Source organism: Salmo salar, chromosome ssa16, assembly GCF_905237065.1.
Source record: "Salmo salar chromosome ssa16, Ssal_v3.1, whole genome shotgun sequence".
Lineage (NCBI taxonomy): Eukaryota > Metazoa > Chordata > Actinopteri > Salmoniformes > Salmonidae > Salmo > Salmo salar.
In genome coordinates, this window is record NC_059457.1 from 65,739,011 (window position 1) to 65,757,597 (window position 18,587).

General features: G+C 44.0%; 1 protein-coding gene across 3 annotated transcripts; it reads left to right on the forward strand.

The window, feature by feature from the left end:
* Nucleotides 1–37: 37 nt before the first annotated feature.
* LOC106574288 (major facilitator superfamily domain-containing protein 6-A) lies at nt 38–17,993 on the forward strand. 3 transcript variants are annotated; one of them, XM_014150085.2, is made up of 12 exons: nt 38–318; nt 7,615–8,939; nt 10,530–10,600; nt 10,827–10,881; nt 11,011–11,333; nt 12,250–12,347; nt 15,835–15,996; nt 16,247–16,345; nt 16,549–16,628; nt 16,738–16,938; nt 17,176–17,179; nt 17,373–17,660. In XM_014150085.2, the coding sequence occupies exons 2-12, from the start codon at nt 7,617–7,619 to the stop codon at nt 17,381–17,383; spliced, it is 2,427 nt and encodes an 808-aa protein (XP_014005560.1). In that variant the 5' UTR covers nt 38–318; nt 7,615–7,616; the 3' UTR covers nt 17,384–17,660. The 3 variants fall into 3 exon arrangements, with proteins under 3 accessions (XP_014005560.1, XP_014005561.1, XP_014005558.1); XM_014150086.2 differs by having other exon boundaries at nt 17,131–17,179; nt 17,373–17,520; XM_014150083.2 differs by lacking the exon at nt 17,176–17,179 and having other exon boundaries at nt 17,373–17,993.
* The last annotated feature ends 594 nt before the right edge of the window (nt 17,994–18,587 follow it).

Sequence of the window (18,587 nt, forward strand, 5' to 3'; positions counted from 1 at the left end):
GGGTTCACTTTAACAGATAGCAGAGACGTCACACGAAACCCATCCTCTGGGCGTATCGAGTTCGGAGTTCCCATCTGAGCGAAATGGCCTGAACGAAGGTGTGGTTATAGGTCGGAAGTATTTGCATGAGCGTTAAAGGATATTACTTACGGTGTATCATTCATCTGTATCATGCGTGCATAGGAAAACGACGAAATAAACTGTATTGTAGGCAATGCAGGAAGCGTTCGATTTACGACTGGGAGACACAACTGCCACCGCCGAACCTGCGTAGTCATAGTTGAAAAGAATAGGAATACGGACCGGTGACTTTGGCAGGTAAGCTTGATGAGAAAACGGGCGTCCAAGCTCATATTTCCATGTTAAAGAGAAACTGCGCTAATTTTGTAATTTTATTGCGAATCTACAATATTTTGATGTAAGTGCTCTGTTTAGCACTGCTTAAAGTAAACGTTGTACTTTTTATGTCTTCAATTTGGTGTTAAGTGTTCATTATTTGACTGTGAAACATGCATTTCGTTCATACTACCGCATTGGACGGTGAAATTTATTTTCTCACCGGTTTCACCGGTTCTTCTGATATGACATACACACTCACGAGCAACATGAGTTCTTAGGTTGTAACAATGTTACTATATTTCTTACACCCCTTGTGCAACTTGTGGGTAGCCGAATCTTTATTATACCCATGCTAAACATATTTACTGTATAACATAGTGTTTCAATATGCTTTGTGTTGTAATCACGACAGATATATATAGTTAAGCAAATTTTACTATGCATGTTGTTAACCAGCACATCAAGTACACGAAGTCGGTAAGAAACAAGTGGTTTCCGTTTCCTGTGTAACATCAAAATAAGTAACATGAATATTGCTACACGTTCTCTTTTTTTTCTAACAACAAAGGCAGACTCCACCTAACTTTGGTATGTAGTCCAATCATTTTGATTGTGAACTGAATGTTTGTTTGTCTCTCACTGTCTATTTGCACACACACACAGTACCAGTCAAAAGTTTGGATATACCTACTCATTCAAGGTTTTTCTTTATTTTTACTGTGTTTTACATTGTATAATAATAGTGAAGACATCAAAGCTATGAAATAACACATGGAATCATGTAGTAACCAAAAAAGTGTTAAACAAATCAAAATATATTGGAGATTCTTCAGAGTAGCCACTCTTTGCCTTGATGACAGCTTTGCACACTCTTGGCATTCTCTCAACCAGTTTCACCTGGAATGCTTTTCCGACAGTCTTGAAGGAGTTCCCACATGTGCTGAGCACTTGTTGGCTGCTTTTCCTTCACTCTGCGATCCAACTCATCCCAAACCATCTCAATTGGCTTGAGGTTGGGTCATCTGATCAGGTCAGCACTCCATCACTCTCCTTCTTGGTCAAATAGCCCTTACACAGCCTGGTGGTGTGTTGGGTCATTGTCCTGTTGAAAACAAATGATAGTCCCAATAAGCGCAAACCAGATGGGATGGCATATTGCTGCAGAATGCTGTGGTAGCCATGCTGGTTAAGTGTGCCTTGAATTCTAAATAAATAACCGACAGTGTCACCAGCAAAGTACCATCACACCTCCTCCATGCTTCACGGTGGGAACCACACATGCGGAGATATGGACTTGGTCTTTTACCAAATAGGACTATCTTCCCTATACCACACCTACCTTGTCACAACACAACTGATTGGCTCAAATGCATTAAGAAGGAAAGAAATTCCACAAATTAACTTTTAACAAGGCACAGGTTAATTGAAATGCATTCCAGGTGACTACCTCATGAAGCTGGTTGAGAGAATGCCAAGCGTGTGCAAAGCTGTCATCAAGGCAAAGGGTGGCTACTTTGAAGAATCTCAAATATAAAATATATTTTTTGGTTACTACATGATTCCAAATGTGTAATTTCATAGTTTTAATGTCTTATGCTACAATGTAGAAAATAGTACAAAATAACGAAAAACCCTGGAGTGAGTGGGTGTGTCAACTTTTGACTGGCACTATATATATATATATATATATATATATATATATATATATATATATATATATATATATATATATATATATATATATATATATATATATATATATATATATATATGTGTGTGTGTATGTATTTATTTATTTATTACTTTCTTTGATTTACATTCAGTCTTTCAGTTGTATACAGTAGGTCTTCGGATGGCCCTACCTGTGTGTGGCTCAACTCTCATGCTGTCATCTCATTGCAACTCTGTGAGATCCTTAGCAGAGGTATTGTAGTACTTTGCCTGTCTCTGCTGACTTTCTTTGAACTTCTCTGCTGACCATTAATTTTGTCATTCCTGGTCTCAGCAGATTTTCAATCATTCGCACTATTGTCTTTGTACGTCTTTCCATCAGTGCCATTGCAGGGCTGCTGTCTGTTGCTTGTGACGGGGTATTTCTGTGATCCAGCAGGACTAGGTATGGGTCAGCACCTGCTCTCTTTGCTTTTGCCATCAGTCGTTCGGCTGTTTTCGCTGCCAATTCCAATTTCCCATTACTTTGCGAGTATACTGGAGACAATGTTTAGTGTTTAAAGTCCCAGGCCTTGCTGAAACTTCTGAACTTGCCTGAAGAGTACTGGGGGCCATTGTCTGAATATAGGATGTCAGGTATGCCAAAGTGTGTCTTCAGTTTTGAAATGGCCGCTTTTGACTGCGTGTTCTCCAAATAGTCCACCTTCCAGAAGTTTGAGTTTTCAATCAACTGTGACCATGTAGTCTCTGTTGTTGAACTTGAACAGGTCCATATTTTTGTCCCAGGGAAGCTTTGGTGCTTCGTGTGGTCTCAGCGTCTCTTTCTGCTGCTTCACACCCCATGCAGTGCAGGTGCTACATTGTTCCATGCATGTTCTCAGCTGTGCATTCATGCCCGGTCAGTAGACACGCTCGCAAGCTCTTCTCAGACATCCCTCGATTTCTATGTGTGAGGAAGGGATTCTTTGAGGGCAGCAAGCACAATGACTCGCTCACCTCTGAAGGTAACTCCACTTTGCACACTCAACTCATCTTTGTTGTGAAAATACATTGCTACTTTCAAGGGTACATGTTCTTTCACTTCTGGCCACCCCTGCAGGATCACATTCTTCAGTGTCTGGAGCTTCAGTGGCTCTCTGGATGGCCTTTAGTCTCTCGCTTGACACAGGCAGGTAGTGTATCATGTTGATTGATTCCACAGGGCATCTGTTCTCTTGTTCTGAGAGGCACACCCTGCTTAGGGTGTTGGCCAGCACCACATGTTTTCCAGGAACCTATCTGAGACTGACCACAGGGGTCTGTGCAATGGTATCAGCTGATTTTTCTTGAAAGCCAGCTCGAGTCTTTCTGACCACTCCCACAGTGAGTCCTTGTGTGTTAGGTGTCACAGCGGCTTGCGGTGCTCCGTGGCATGGCTGCAGAACTTGCATAGGTCGTTTACCATGCCCAGGAGGCGCTGCACCCCCTGCACATCTTGTAGGCCTAGGCATCTGTCTGATGGCTGTCGCTTTTCCCGGGTCCACTTTCAAACCCCTCTGATGTTAGCAGGTGACCAATGTAGGGCACTTCCTTCAGCCTGAGCTGCAGCTTCTCTGGATTCAGCTTGATATTGAGCTTCCTGCATCTGTCCAGGAGCATTCACAGGTTCTTGTCATCGTCCCGATTTTGCAGCTTCATTGTTGTCTCCTTTCTCCCATAATCAGGATGCCATCTGCAGTGATATTTATTTATTTTATTTTTTGACTCCTCGGCAGACCTTCCATTCCCTGTTTCAACTTCCTCTGAAAGATCTCTGGGGATGAACTGATTCCGATTTGGCATGCGCAGCCACCTGTAGCGTCCCATGGCAGTAGAGAACGTGGTGAGATAGCTGGATTCCTCATCCAGTTCCACATGTCAGTTGTTTCATCACAAACAGAGAACACACGTGCTCTGTTCAGGTCTGGCACCACGTCTTCAATAGTGGTTAATGGCTCCACTTGAGCGCCTTGAAAGGTTTTGGATCGATACACACTCATATTTTTCCAGATGGTTTTTGCACTGCGATCAGGCTGCCAATCCAGTCTGTGCTTTTTTTTTCTTTCCCCCAACTGCTTTTTATCATCCTTTTCTATAGACCACCAAGCTCCTCTCTGAGTGGTTTATGTAGTGCTGCTGGACAGGCTCCACTCACTTGTCCACTCCCGGCTTCAGTTTGCCGGGTAAGCATCCATCTCCATGGAATACATCAGCTTGCTCCTGTTTTATTTGCTCTTTAGTCCAGGACCCTGTTTTCTTGACGGCCAGGATGCTGTGATGCTGCACAGTAAGCAACTCCATTGCCTGGATAGCCTTGCTGCCTACAATGGGCCTGTGCACATTCTTGTTGACTACGATGAACTCACCTCTGTAGGTTTTCTTATTGCGTGGATTGATCACTTTTTTTTAACGTGTGCACTTCCCCAGTGGCGTCGGGCTACTCTTGTTATACATCACCAATACCTGACTGCAGGGCTCTAGGTGACTGTCTTTTGTGAGGTTTGCAGGGATAACATTACAACTAGCACCACAATCTAGCTGAAATCTGACTGACATTTTGTTGACCAGCATGGTTGCAAAGAGAGCTGCATTGGGGTATTTTTCTTCTTCCTGTACCATGTTTATGCTCTCTGACTTTGGCCTGTGTGATGCAGAGAACATCCTCACTGCTCTCAGATTCAGCTGACGCATTTCACATTGGAAGTTCAGTGAGATATTTGTCTAAACTCTCATCTTGGCCCTGACTCCGCATGACAAAAATGTTTATCTCTCAATTGTTTCATTTTTCGTGGGATCACAAAATGCATCTAGTGCTGCAATTACTTCCTCAACAAAGAGATTGTCTCTTGTACTGCCCACACCAAGGGTCTAACAAATCTCTCTGCCTTTTTCCCCAATTAGATATACAGTAGCTTCACTTTAGTCATCAGGTTTTTCTCCCATTGCAAGAGCTATGTACAAATTAAATTCCTCTTTCCATCTTTTCCAGGTAAGTGCTAAATTACAATCGTCAAAGTCAATTTCTTTTCACTGGATTTTCCATGGCGATTTATTTGTAGAATGGAATGTTAGCTACTCACAAATCTGCTTATGGCCAGTTAGCTTTTAGTATAGTCATTCTATAATCAGCTAGCATTGACGTTCGGCGCGATGACTAGCTTGTAAAAGCAGACCTTTTCCAAACTGGCGCCTGGGATGTATTATTATTTGTATTTTTTCACTGCCACAATGTTTCAATGTGCTTTGTGTTGTAGTCCCAACAGACAAAGATATATCAGGACTCTGTCTTTCAAAGATGATTCGTAAAAATCCAAATAACTTCACAGATCTTCATTGTAAAGGGTTTAAACACTGTTTTCCATGCTTGTTCAATGAACCATAAACAATTAATGAACATGCATCTGTGGAACGGTTGTTAATATTCCAACCGGACAATTCCTTTGTCTTCAAAAAATAAAAGGACACGGCTAACTCTCATGTGAGCGCGCGCCACTAAGCTCATGTCATTTTCTCAGTCATCTGATTCCAATGGCTCTTATTCTCCACCCCATTCACAGTGGAAGCATGAAACAACGTTCTAAAGACTGTTGACATCTAGTGGAAGCCTTAGGAATTGGAAAATGACCCCACAGACACTGTGTATTAGGGAATCACTTGAAAAACTACAAACCTCAGATTTCCACACTTCCTGGTTGGATCTTTTTCTCAGGTTTTTGCCTGCCATATGAGTTCTGTTATACACAGACAGCATTCAAACAGTTTTAGAAACTTCAGAGTGTTTTCTATGCATATTATTAGTAGATTTGGATATCTTAGCTTCTGGGACTGAGTAGCAGGCAGTTTACTCTGGGCACCTTCTTCATCCGGATGTCAAAATACTGCCCCCTACCCTAGAGAAGTTAAGACACTAACAGCTTACAGACGGTAGGCAATTAAGGACACAGTTATGAAAACTTAGGACACTAAAGAGGCCTTTCTACTGACTCTGAAAAACACCAAAAGAAAGATGCCCAGGGTCCCTGCTCATCTACGTGAACGTGCCTTAGACATGCTGCAAGGAGGCATGAGGACTGCAGATGTGGCCAGGGCAATAAATTGCCATTTCCGTACTGTGAGACGCCTAAGACAGCGCTACAGGGAGACAGGACGGACAGCTGATCGTCCTCGCAGTGGCAGACCACGTGTAACAACACCTGCACAGGATCGCTACATCCGAACATCACACCTGCGAGACAGGTACAGGATGGCAACAACAACTGCCCGAGTTACACCAGGAATGCACAATCCCTCCATCAGTGCTCAGACTGTCCGCAATAGGCTGAGAGAGGCTGGGCTGAGGGCTTGTAGGCCTGTTGTAAGGCAAGTCCTCACCAGACATCACCGGCAACAACGTCGCCTATGGGCACAAACCCACCTGTCGCTGGACCAGACAGGACTGGCAAAAGTGCTCTTCACTGACGAGTCGCGGTTTTGTCTCACCAGGGGTGATGGTCGGATTTGCGTTTATCGTCAAAGTAATGAGCGTTACACCAAGGCCTGTACTCTGGAGCGGGATCGATTTGGAGATGGAGGGTCCGTCATGGTCTGGGGCGGTGTGTCACAGCATCATCGGACTGAGCTTGCCTTCTCTGTGGCTCAGTTGGTAGAGCATGGTGTTTGCAACGCCAGGGTTCTGGGTTCGATTCCCACGGGGGGCCAGTACAAAAAAAATGCATGAAATGAAATGTATGCATTCACTATTGTAAGTCGCTCTGGATAAGAGCGTCTGCTAAATGACTAAAATGTCAAATGTAAAACATTGCAGGCAATCTCAACGCTGTGCGTTACAGGGAAGACATCCTCCTCCCTCATGTGGTACCCTTCCTGCAGGCTTTTCCTGACATGACCCTCAAGCATGACAATGCCACCAGCCATACTGCTCGTTCTGTGCATAATGTCCTGCAAGACAGGAATGTCAGTGTTCTGCCATGGCCAGCGACGAGCCCGAATCTCAATCCCATTAAGCACGTCTGGGACCTGTTGGATTGGAGGGTGAGGGCTAGGGCCATTCCCCCCAGAAATGTCAGGGAACTTGCAGGTGTCTTGGTGGAAGAGTGGGGTAACGTCTCACAGCAAGAACTGGCAAATCTGGTGCAGTCCATGAGGAGTTGAACTACAGTACTTAATGCAGCTGGTGGCCACGCCAGATACTGACTGTTACTTTTGATTTTGACCCGCCCTTTGTTCAGGGACACATTATTCAATTTCTGTTAGTCACGCGTCTGTGGAACATGTTCAGTTTGTCTGTTGTTGAATCTTATGTTCATACATATATTTACACATGTTAAGTTTGCTGAAGATAAACGCAGTTGACAGTGAGAGGATGTTTCTTTTTTGCTGATTTTAGTTAAGCAAACTTTACTTTGCATATTGTTAACCAGCACATCAAATACATGAAGTCGGTAAGTAACAAGTGGGTTCTGTTTCCTGTGTAACATCAATATGAGTAACATCAATATTGCTACACATAGACTGTATGGTTATGATAATCAATGTAGCCTATTGTTTAGGTTACAGTAAAAATGAATCGAACTTCCTGTCTTCCAGAGATGGCCGCAGACGACAAAGTGGTCATCCTATCGGATGATGAAGAAGATCAAAAGAGGAAGTACGTCCTGGACGAACCCTTCAACACTCTTTCCCTGGAGCTTCAGACCGACCGAGAGCCAGGACCCACTCCTGCAGCAGCAGACACACGGTCTGCTCCAGAGACACCCATGGCCTCACCACTGAAAGACCTAGGCTGCTTTGAGAGGATGTGCCTTAGAGTCAACTCCCAGCTCCTCATCTCCAAGATCTTCTACTTCTTCTTCTATGCAGCATACGGTTCACTGCACCCACTCCTAGCCGTCTACTACAAACAGCTAGGGATGTCACCAAGCCGTAGTGGACTGTTGGTTGGGATCCGGTACTTTATAGAGTTCTGCAGTGCGCCATTCTGGGGAGTGGTGGCCGATCGTTTTAAGAAAGGAAAGCCGTTGTTGCTGTTCTCTGTGCTTTGTTGGTTGGTGTTCAACTGTGGCATCGGCTTTGTCAAACCAGCTGCCATGATCTGTAAGGAGAAGGTGGACATCCCCACAATGGCCCCACCAATACTGCCCTTGACGACTATGACACCAATTAACGGCTCGCTACCGGACGCTTCCACCAATCACACGAGGAGAAGTCGTCGGGATTTGTTTCAAAGTTACTTTCCTAGCTTCCCTTTTGTTTTGAATGGCCTTGATTCTGGCTATAGCTTACGCCACAGGCATAGGAGAGGTGCTGATAGCAATACCACTCAATCCGCTGGGGTGCCTTACGAGCAGAGTAATGCTACAACCACAGCTACGACAACAGCCACTCACACCCCCACCGGTGCCCAACCCAGAGTGGTGTCTGATGAGCAAGCCAATACCACTCAGCTTTTACCGAATACCACAACTATGCCACTGACCACTAAAACCCCTACGCATGCCCCCACCACCACCAATTCCACATTGATGCCTCACAAGCAGGGCAATTCCACTCAAGCTACTCCAAATACTACAACAACAAATATGGCAACCACTACCACCACCCCTGCCCCCACCCAACCTAAAGAGTACATCATTGAGTACAACGAAGATCAGGTCGAGAGCATTTTTCTCCTGATCCTCTTGGTCATCATCGTGGGGGAGTTTTTCAGCGCGCCGGCGGTCACCATTGTGGACACAGTGACGTTACAGTACCTGGGGAAGCACCGGGACCGTTACGGCCTGCAGAGAATGTGGGGGTCCCTTGGCTGGGGCGTGACCATGCTGCTAGTGGGTATCTGGATAGACCACACCCACATTACGCTGTTCATCGACGGCGTGGTCGGCTGTATCCTGCCCGAGTACAAGAACTACCAGGTAATGTATGACATTGAAAATGTGACAAATAATATCAAATCAAATTTATTTAAATAGCCCTTCTTACATCAGCTGATACCTCAAAGTGCTGTACAGAAACCCAGCCTAAAACCCCAAACAGCAAGCAATGCAGGTGTAGAAGCACGGTGGCTAGGAAAAACTCCCTAGAAAGGACAAAACCTAGGAAGAAACCTAGAGAGGAACCAGGCTATTAGGGGTGGCTGTGCCGGGGTGGAGATTATAACAGAACATGGCCAAGATGTTCAAATGTTCATAAATGAACAGCATGGTCAAATAATAATAATCATAGTAGTTGTCGAGGGTGCAACAAGTCAGCAACTCAAGAGTAAGTGTCAGTTGGCTTTTTCAAAGCCGATCTTTGAGAGTATCTCTACCGCTCCTGCTGTCTCTAGAGAGTTGAAAACAGCAGGTCTGGGACAGGTAGCACGTCCGGTGAACAGTTCAGGGTTCCAGCAGGTCTGGGACAGCAGGTCTGGGACAGGTAGCATGTCCAGTGAACAGGTCAGGGTTCCATAGCCGCAGGCAGAACAGTTGAAACTGGAGCAGCAGCACGGCCAGGTGGACTGGGGACAGCAAGGAGTCATCATGCCAGGTAGTCCTGAGGCATGGTCCTAGTGCTCAGGTCCTCCGAGAGCGAGAAAGAGAGAATTAGAGAGAGCATATTTAAATTCACACAGGACACCGGGTAAGACGAGAGAAATATTCCAGATGTAACAGACTGACCCTAGCCCCCCGACACATAAACTACTGCAGCATAAATACTGGAGGCTGAGACAGGAGGGGTCAGGAGACACTGTGGCCCCATCCGATGATACCCCCGGACAGGGCCAAACAGGCAGGATATAACCCCACCCACTTTGCCAAAGCACAGACCCCACACCACTGGAGGTATATCTCCAACCACCAACTTACCATCCTGAGACAAGGCCGAGTATAGCCCACAAAGATCTCCGCCACGGCACAACCCAAGGGGGGGGGGGCAACCCAGACAGGAAGACCACGTCAGTGACTCAACCCACTCAAGTGACGCACCCCTCCTAGGGACGGCATGGAAGAACACCAGTAAGCCAGTGACTCAGCCCCTGTAATAAGGTTAGAGGCAGAGAATCCCAGTGGAAAGAGGGGAAACCGGCCAGGCAGAGACAGCAAGGGCCTTTCGTTGCTCCAGCCTTTCCATTCACCTTCACACTCCTGGGCCAGACTACACTTAATCATAGGACCTACTGAAGAGATGAGTCTTCAGTAAAGACTTCAAGGTTGAGACTGAGTCTGCGTCTCTCACATGGGTAGGCAGACCATTCCATAAAAATGGAGCTCTATAGGAGAAAGCCCTGCCTCCAGCTGTTTGCTTAGAAATTCTAGGGACAATTAGGAGGCCTGCGTCTTGTGACCGTAGCGTACGTGTAGGTATGTACGACAGGACCAAATCGGAAAGATAATATGGCCCAGGAGGCCTGTAAAGAGTTGCTATAAAAAATAATAAGCAATGGGTCGCTAATGGCAACATAGTTGATACGTAAATAAAAAATGTAGTTAATTTGTTCATTTCTTCACTCGTTCCTTCCCCAGGTGGCCTTCATAGTGTTTGGAGTGATGATGGGTCTGGCCCTGGTGGTAGCAACACAATTCTACTTCGACAGGTAATAGGGGCAGACCCAATTTAAACTGTTTGAAACCCCACCTTTTTTAGCTTTTCCTTAAATCAATGATTTTATTGTTATTTTAGACTTTTTGTTTTATGTTCTTTTATTCATCAATTTCATAGAATTGCTGTTTGTTTTTAATATCTTCTATTTGATTTATTTTACTGTAAAGTGTGTGGCGATTTTAAATTGCCTTTAAATTAAGTTTGATTTGATTTGACAGTGGGGACTACAGACAGGAGGTGCCTCAGAGGCCCCATGAGGTAGAGATACCACAGGTAAATCAACTGGAAAATGAAAACTCACACTAAGTGGAAATAGTCTTTCTAATTTCTTTAGCCGAAGTAAATACTGCTTTAAATAGAAAATTGTTATTTTATTCGTTTTACACCATTTTTTTCACACAGGTAGATGGGAATGTGGCATCTCCAGAGGAGAGCTCCACCTCGGACCAGACCCCCATCACCCCAGAGTCCACCACCACCGAACAGCCTTTCTATTACAGTGACCTCCTCAGGCTGCTGTGTAGTGTTCAGTACAGCACGGTGCTGTTTGTTGCCTGGTTCATGGGCTTCGGTTACGGCTTTGTGTTCACCTTCCTGTATTGGCATCTAGAAGACCTGAAGGGGACCACCACGCTGTTTGGAGTGTGTTCGGTTCTGAGTCATGTGTCGGAGCTGGCTGCTTACTTCACCAGTCATAAGTTTATCGAGCTGGTGGGACACATCAGGTAAGGATGGGGTTGTTGGTGTTCTTGTTTTTGGGAGGGTGGCGGAGGAAGGGATATCACATTATCCATCTCTTTTAACCAAATCTTTTACCAAAAACAGCAGCAGCAACAACAACCAAAGCACACCGAATTTTCTGAAACTGAGGATTTCCACGTTTGCTATCCCGTTTCACCTCAACTAGACATGCTGCATGTAAACAATCGTGTTCGTTTAGAGTGCCTCTTGCTTGAACGTCACACAGACCTTGTGCGTATACTATAGTCAGACAGACAGACCTAGCACAGAGCAGGGACATTTGAGGGTGTTATGTTTAAGGAGAGAGGCCCATCCATCTGGCAGCTCTGTGCGACCTATGTCATTTTGACCCACCATTTAAAAGCATTCTTCTCTAACATCATGGGTGGTTATAACCCTGCAAGAAATACAGTTACCTATTAGTGCAAAGGTCTCAAGAATTTTTTTGCTTTTTGCCTCACCAGTTCAATGGGCACTGTGCACAAAGAGTAATACTAACTATACCTAGTAGGGCATCTCTTAAAACCAGGGGTGATTTGATGTCACACTTTTTCTCCATCCCTAGCAAACACAGCTGATTAATCAAATTGCATTCTAAACTGAAGATCACGATTAGGTGATTATTGGAGTCAGGTGTGTTAGCTGGAGCAAAACTGTGATGCCAATCAGGCCCTCGAGGACTGGAATTGCCCACCCCTGCTTTAAACCTTGGATGAGTATTCTGCGATGGAATCCTAATTAACGCAACAAAAGACGCTCTAAGTCTGAAAAGCCTATACATTCCATACATCACCCTATTTGATCTGTTTTGCTTCTTCTTAATAACTTTTGCTCGGAGTACCTAACCTCTGAAAATCTCATCACTAATTTCTTTCTTTCCTCCCTGTTTTCCTAACTTAGGGTCTTGTACATTGGCTTGGCATGTAACACAGCACGCTACCTGTACATTTCTTACTTGGAGAATGCATGGATAGTTCTGCCTATGGAGGTCTTACAAGGTAAGAGAGATCAGGTCCGGCATTGACATTACTTCCTGTTGACATCTGACTGAGGAAAGGTTCAAATCTGATTCTGTAGTTAAGGGCTGTATTATTGAGCCTCAGAAAAGTACATCTTAGGACAGGAATCTGTTATTTCAAGCAATCGCTGCCTTATAAAACACCTTTTAATGTTAATATAGGAATGTTAATATTGATTTGAATTGAAAAGGCCTTTACAGTATCACAACAAACTGTCATATTAAAAGACAGTATCAACAAAAGGAAATTCAATAAGGATATCCTGGTAATGTCATATGACTAGTGAATAGGCACCATGTTATCCCTGTTTGTCGATCTGTGGTTACAGATGAGATTATTTAAGAGCAGGTTGGATGGGTCTTGTCAAACACTGGACAGGAGAATATATTGTTCCACTCCCTCTTTCAGACACCTTGGGTACACAATAACCAATAGGACAGAGGTAGGCAACTAGATCCAGAGTGGGCCGAATTTTGTTGAAGAGAATGGTCGGTCCCAGAAAATAACTATAATAATTTCTACACTCCAAATTGACCACAACTAAGCCCAAAAAGAGATTGTATTTTGAGACGCAATCATATATTAGATTTTTTTGGGATGTGGGAACACTTGGGAACAGACTTCCTAAATGAAACACATTTGTAGTTGAATTCCTGGTGATTTTACACTTCTTTTTTTTGGTATAATGGTCTGGGGTTGTTTTTCATGGTTCAGGCTAGGCCCCTTAGTTCCAGTGAAGGGAATTCTTAACGCTACAGCATAAAATGACATTCTAGATGATTCTGTGCTTCCAACTTTGTGGCATCAGTTTGGGAAAGGCACTTTCCTATTTCAGCATGACAATGCCCCCCCCCCCCCAGAAATGGTTTGTCGAGATCGGTGTGGAAGAATTTGACTGGCCTGCACAGAGCCCTGACCTCAACCCCTTTGAACACCTCTGGGATGAATTGGAACGCGGACTGAGAGCCAGGCCTAATCGTCCAACATTAGTGCCTGACCTCAGTAATGCTCTTGTGGCTGAATGGAAGCAAGTACCCGCAGCAATGTTCCAACATCTAGTGGAAAGCCTTCCCAGAAGAGTGGCGGCTGTTATAACAGCAAAGGGGAACCAACTCCATATTAATGCCCATGATTTTGGAATGAGATGTTTGACGAGCAGGTGTCCACATACTTTTGGTTAGGTAGTGTATATAATGATTGTTTGTATTTTTTTTTACTAAACACGTTGGGGGGGGGCAAAGAAATAGCCTGTTGCCGACCCGTGCTCTAGGACAGAGGTCCCGACTTATAAAGTGAATGTACTCATCCATGATTCTTGCAAGGAATGTAACTGTGGCGTTGTGTTTTGAATGGTGGCGGATAAAATGTCCTATAGGCCTACGCCTCATGACAATTTTTCTAGTAATAACTGGTAATGCGCTCAATAAATAAGTAAGAATAAGCTCGTTATTACTGGTCATAAGTGATGGGCACTGTTTGCTTTGGTGCTATAGCTTCTTCCTGAGCTTTATGTCTTAGAGAAGTGTTTTGCAACTCCAGCCCACAAAGCAAAGTAAGATGACCATCCTGTTACTTCAGCATAAGAATGTGTGTGTATATACAGTTGAAGTTTACATACACCTTATCCAAATGCATTTAAACTCAGTTTTTCACAATTCCTGACATTTAATCCTCGTAAACATTCACTGTCTTAGGTCAGTTAGGATCACCACTTTATTTTAAGAATGTGAAATGTCAGAATAATAGTAGAGAATTATTTATTTAAGCTTGTATTTCTTTCATCACATTCATGCACTCAATTAGTATTTGGTAGCATTGTCTTTAAATTGTTTAACTTGGGTCAAACGTTTCGGGTAGCCTTCCACAAGCTTCCCACAATAAGTTGGTGGAATTTTGGCCCATTCCTCCTGACATAGCTGGTGTAACTGAGTCAGGTTTGTAGGCCTCCTTGCTCGCACACGCTTTTTCAGTTCTGCCCACAAATGTTCTATAGGCTTGAGGTCAGGGCTTTGTGATGTCCACTCCAATACCTTGACTTTGTTGTCCTTAAGCCATTTTTGTCACAACTTTGGAAGTATGCTTGGGGTCATTGTCCATTTGGAAGACCCATTTGTGACCAAGCTTTAACTTCCTGACTGATGTCTTGAGATGTTGCTTCAATATATCCACATAATTGTTCTTCCTCATGGTGCCATCTATTTTGTGAAGTGCACCAGTCCCTCCTGCAGCAAAGCACCTCCACAACATGATGCTGCCATCCCCGTGCTTCATGGTTGGGATGATGTTCTTCGGCTTGCAAGCCTCCCCCTTTTTCCTCCAAACATAACGATGGTGATTATGGCCAAACAGTTATATTTTTGTTTCATCAGACCAGAGGACATTTCTCCAAAAAGTACGATCTTTGTCCCCATGTGCAGTTGCAAACCGTAGTCTGGCTTTTTTATGGCTGTTTTGGAGCAGTGGCTTCTTCCTTGCTGAGCTGCCTTTCAGGTTATGTCGATTATAGGACTTGTTTTACTGTGGATATTGATACTTTTGTACCTGTTTCCTCCAGCATCTTCACAAGGTCCTTTGCTGTTGTTCTGGGATAGATTTGCACTTTTCGCACCACAGTACGTTCATCTCTAGGAGACCAGAACGCATCTCCTTCCTGAGCGGTATGACGGCTGCGTGGTCCCATGGTGTTTATACTTGCGTACTATTGTTTGTACAGATGAACGTGGTACCTTCAGGCGTTTGGGAATTGCTCCCAAGGATGAACCAGACTTGTGGAGGTCTACAATTCTTTTTTCCTGAGGTCTTGGCTGATTTTTATTTTGAGTTTCCCATGATTTCAAGCAAAGAGGCACTGAGTTTGTAGGTAAGCCTTGAAATACATCCACAGGTACACCTCCAATTGACTCAAATGACAATTGACTCAAATGACTTAAATAAAGTAGAGGTGAGGTTTCCTGTTAGATTGTTTTTTTTCAATTTGTGCTAATACTACAAGACGGACTGCTTTTTTCTTCTGTAACATTTTACATTTAGCAGACACTCTTAACCCTAATTGCTCCTGTAAGTCGCTCTGGATAAGTGCCTTGCTCAAGGGCACATCAACAGTTTTTTCACCATAGTCGGCTCGGGGATTGAATCCCGCGACCTTTCGGTTACTGGCCCAACACTCTTAACCGCTAGGCTACCTGCCGCACCTACTTTGAAGAAGCATTTTTATCCTATAGGCTGTGTAATGTTTACCACTTCCATCAATGTTTGTCCTCTGACATCATTTACATTTTAGTCATTTAGCAGACGCTCTTATCCAGAGTGACTTACAGTCGTGAGTGCATATATTTTTGTACTGTTCCCCCATGGGAATCAAACCTACAACCCTCGCTTTGCAAGCGCCATGCTCTACCTCTGAGCCACACACAATATTTCACTTTTCTAACCTTTTGTTTTTTCTGTCTGTCTCTTTGTACTGTAGGTGTGACCCATGCGTCGGTTTGGGCAGCCTGTATCTCCTACCTGAGTGCCGCGGTGCCCCCAGCTCTGAGGACCTCTGCCCAGGGTATCCTCCAGGGTCTACACCTGGGGCTGGGACGGGGCTGTGGGGCCATGGTGGGGGGCGTCTTCGTCAACTATTTTGGTACGGATGCGACAACAACGGCCCCTTTTGACAGTCCCATTTGAGTAGTGAAATTTAGCAACTCCTGCCATACAGCCATGTTTTTATATTTTAACATGATTTTGAGAACCAATGAGTTCTGGTTTATTACATATTTATAAACTACATATCCACTAATAAACTATGTATAAACCTATTAAATGACACCTTAATATAAAGTGTTACCACTATGTTTTTTCTGTATCTGTAAAGTGTATCTTTCTTTTTCCAGGAGCTGCAGAGACGTTCAGAGGGATTGGAATGGCTTCCCTGGTTATACTCCTCATATTCTCCTTCATTCAATGTCTGACCGGACAGAATGAGGATAAGGGTGAGGGAGGGGCGAGCACCTCAGTTCATATTTTTTACAGACCCTGCATCAGTGCACTCTTAGAGGAATTTGTTCTGTATAGAATGGTTTAATGGATTGCTTCATATATTGCACTAAAAACAAAATATTTATATAACTGCAAACCACCCTTATTTTTAAGAGTACCATACAAGAATAACCTCAATTTGTATTCCCCTCGATAGAGGACAGGATGCTAGCAGAGAACATTCCGGTTCCTTCCAGTCCAGTTCCCATCGCTACCATAGACTTGATGCAAAGCCAGGTCAGAACTCTCCAAATTGTTGTACTCATATGCTGCTTCTTTCAGCAAACCAATTTCCCATTGTGGGACAATGATGTGTACTACTACTAATTACTACTACAACTACCAGGTTGGTGTGATGGTGCCCCGCCCTGACCCTAGACCCCCGGCTAAGAAGACTAAGCACCAGGAGGAGCAGGAGGATGTTAACAAACCGGCCTGGGTGCTGAGTGGCTCCCCCTGGGTCACCATAGCCTTCGCTGTCTGCCAGATCAGAGAGATGTACTGCATGGCCAAGAGTAGTCTACCCTCAGAGACACAGCCACTGCAGGTAGGATGATGAACGATAGTCCTTTTTTTTTTAAAGATGTGTCAAATCTCAATGAGAACTCTTGTCCTCAGATTTGCGACTCAAACGTTTTTAAGAATTAAGCCAATTCATGTCATTTTTTTTATAACCTTTTTTGAAATATTTTATTTCAATGGGATTTATTTTTCTATTTTTATATCGTATGATTAACAGTGACTATGTGAACGATTTCTCCCCACGCCTTCATGTGAACTAAAGAAAGGTGAGACTGTGTGTGCACTGTAGAGGTGAATTCGACACTGTCTTTGTGACGTGGTGAATGTGGTCAAATGTCCCATGTTCCTGTGTTTGGTCTACTAGTTTAGTGCATGGTTTGGTTATGTCTTTAGTGTATCCAAAACATTTTTGTCACGATGGATTAGCCAATGATGTTATATTATCTTGTCTGTTGCCAGGAGCAAAATGATCAGACCTCTTCTGAATACCAGGCAGTGGAGACTGAACACGGCACAGTGCAACAGGAGTCGCCACACCACCATAACGGTTCCCCAAGCAGCGTATCTAGCAAGGCCCACCCCGCAGAGCACCCCGAATCCCAGCCCTCTCCCCTACCAGACCAGGGGAACTCTGTGGCGCACCCTGCCTTTTTACCTGGTAATTTTGAGGCTTCACATCAACTGTCTAGTACAAACCCTTTCCGGCAGTAGATTAAAGGCTTGAGTTGAGTTTCGAGACGGATCAGGTACTTACATTGTCGCGGGTCTCCATTGGGTGCCTGAGACATGTACAGGAGGGAAGGGGTAAGGAGCATTGAGCGCTACTCCACATCGATGACTGTGCTGTAAAAAAAGTACCGAATGATATGCTTTCTGTGTGTGTGCCATCTGACGCGGTGTAAATAGGATTTGATCGAGAAAGGGTCAAAAGGGATTGTTGCCTTCTAGAATGTAATGTATTTATTTCCTCTGTGTCTTCCTGCACGAGCTTCTGACAATCATGTTATTATTTTGACTCTTGGGATGAAATGATATGTATACACAATAAAAATGTATTTGTAGCTAAATCTTTAACTTTCACTGCTTTTCTGGCGTCTCAATGATATTATAGCGGTCTATTCCGGCATGTTTTTAAAAGCCCAAGAGTAGACACTTGGTGGCAGTAGTGTACCGTATTGAAGTACTAACCCTAAGCGTGCGTGTTGTGTGAAGGTTGAGGTCAGGGTGTGCTTGCTGTTGCTGCTGATGGGAGTGTGTGGGAGGACAGTAATGGTGTTCTCTTCAGAAACTACACCACAATGCCATCTGCAACATCCCTTGTCTCGGCAGAGAATATAAGCTAATATTGATGTTGAAGATGGAAGAAAAAAAAAAATGAAAAAAAGATTTAATTAATTGGACTTATTGTTTCCCCCGAATCGTCTTTGTTTTGAACACAGAAATTAATATAATTCATTATTAGTGTACTCTAAATAGTGATTACACTACAACAGTCTCAAGAGACAACACTGACCATGGCAGCTGTCTTATCCAATAGTGTTAAGCATGTTGTCTACATCTAAGGAATGAATCATTTGACCTTAAGATTTCTCCATCAGCTGCACTCCATGAATCAGTTCTTTTGAAGGTACTCCATGAATCAGTTCGTTTGAAGGTACTCCATGAATCAGTTCG

Bases quoted from the DNA above. Each gene is read 5' to 3' on its own strand.
- LOC106574288 (XM_014150083.2), top strand. From the start codon at position 7,617: ATGGCCGCAGACGACAAAGTGGTCATCCTATCGGATGATGAAGAAGAT. The intron at 10,601-10,826 runs GTAATAGGGGCA...TTGATTTGACAG, and splicing joins ACACAATTCTACTTCGACAG to TGGGGACTACAGACAGGAGG. The intron at 12,348-15,834 runs GTAAGAGAGATC...TTTGTACTGTAG, and splicing joins GCCTATGGAGGTCTTACAAG to GTGTGACCCATGCGTCGGTT.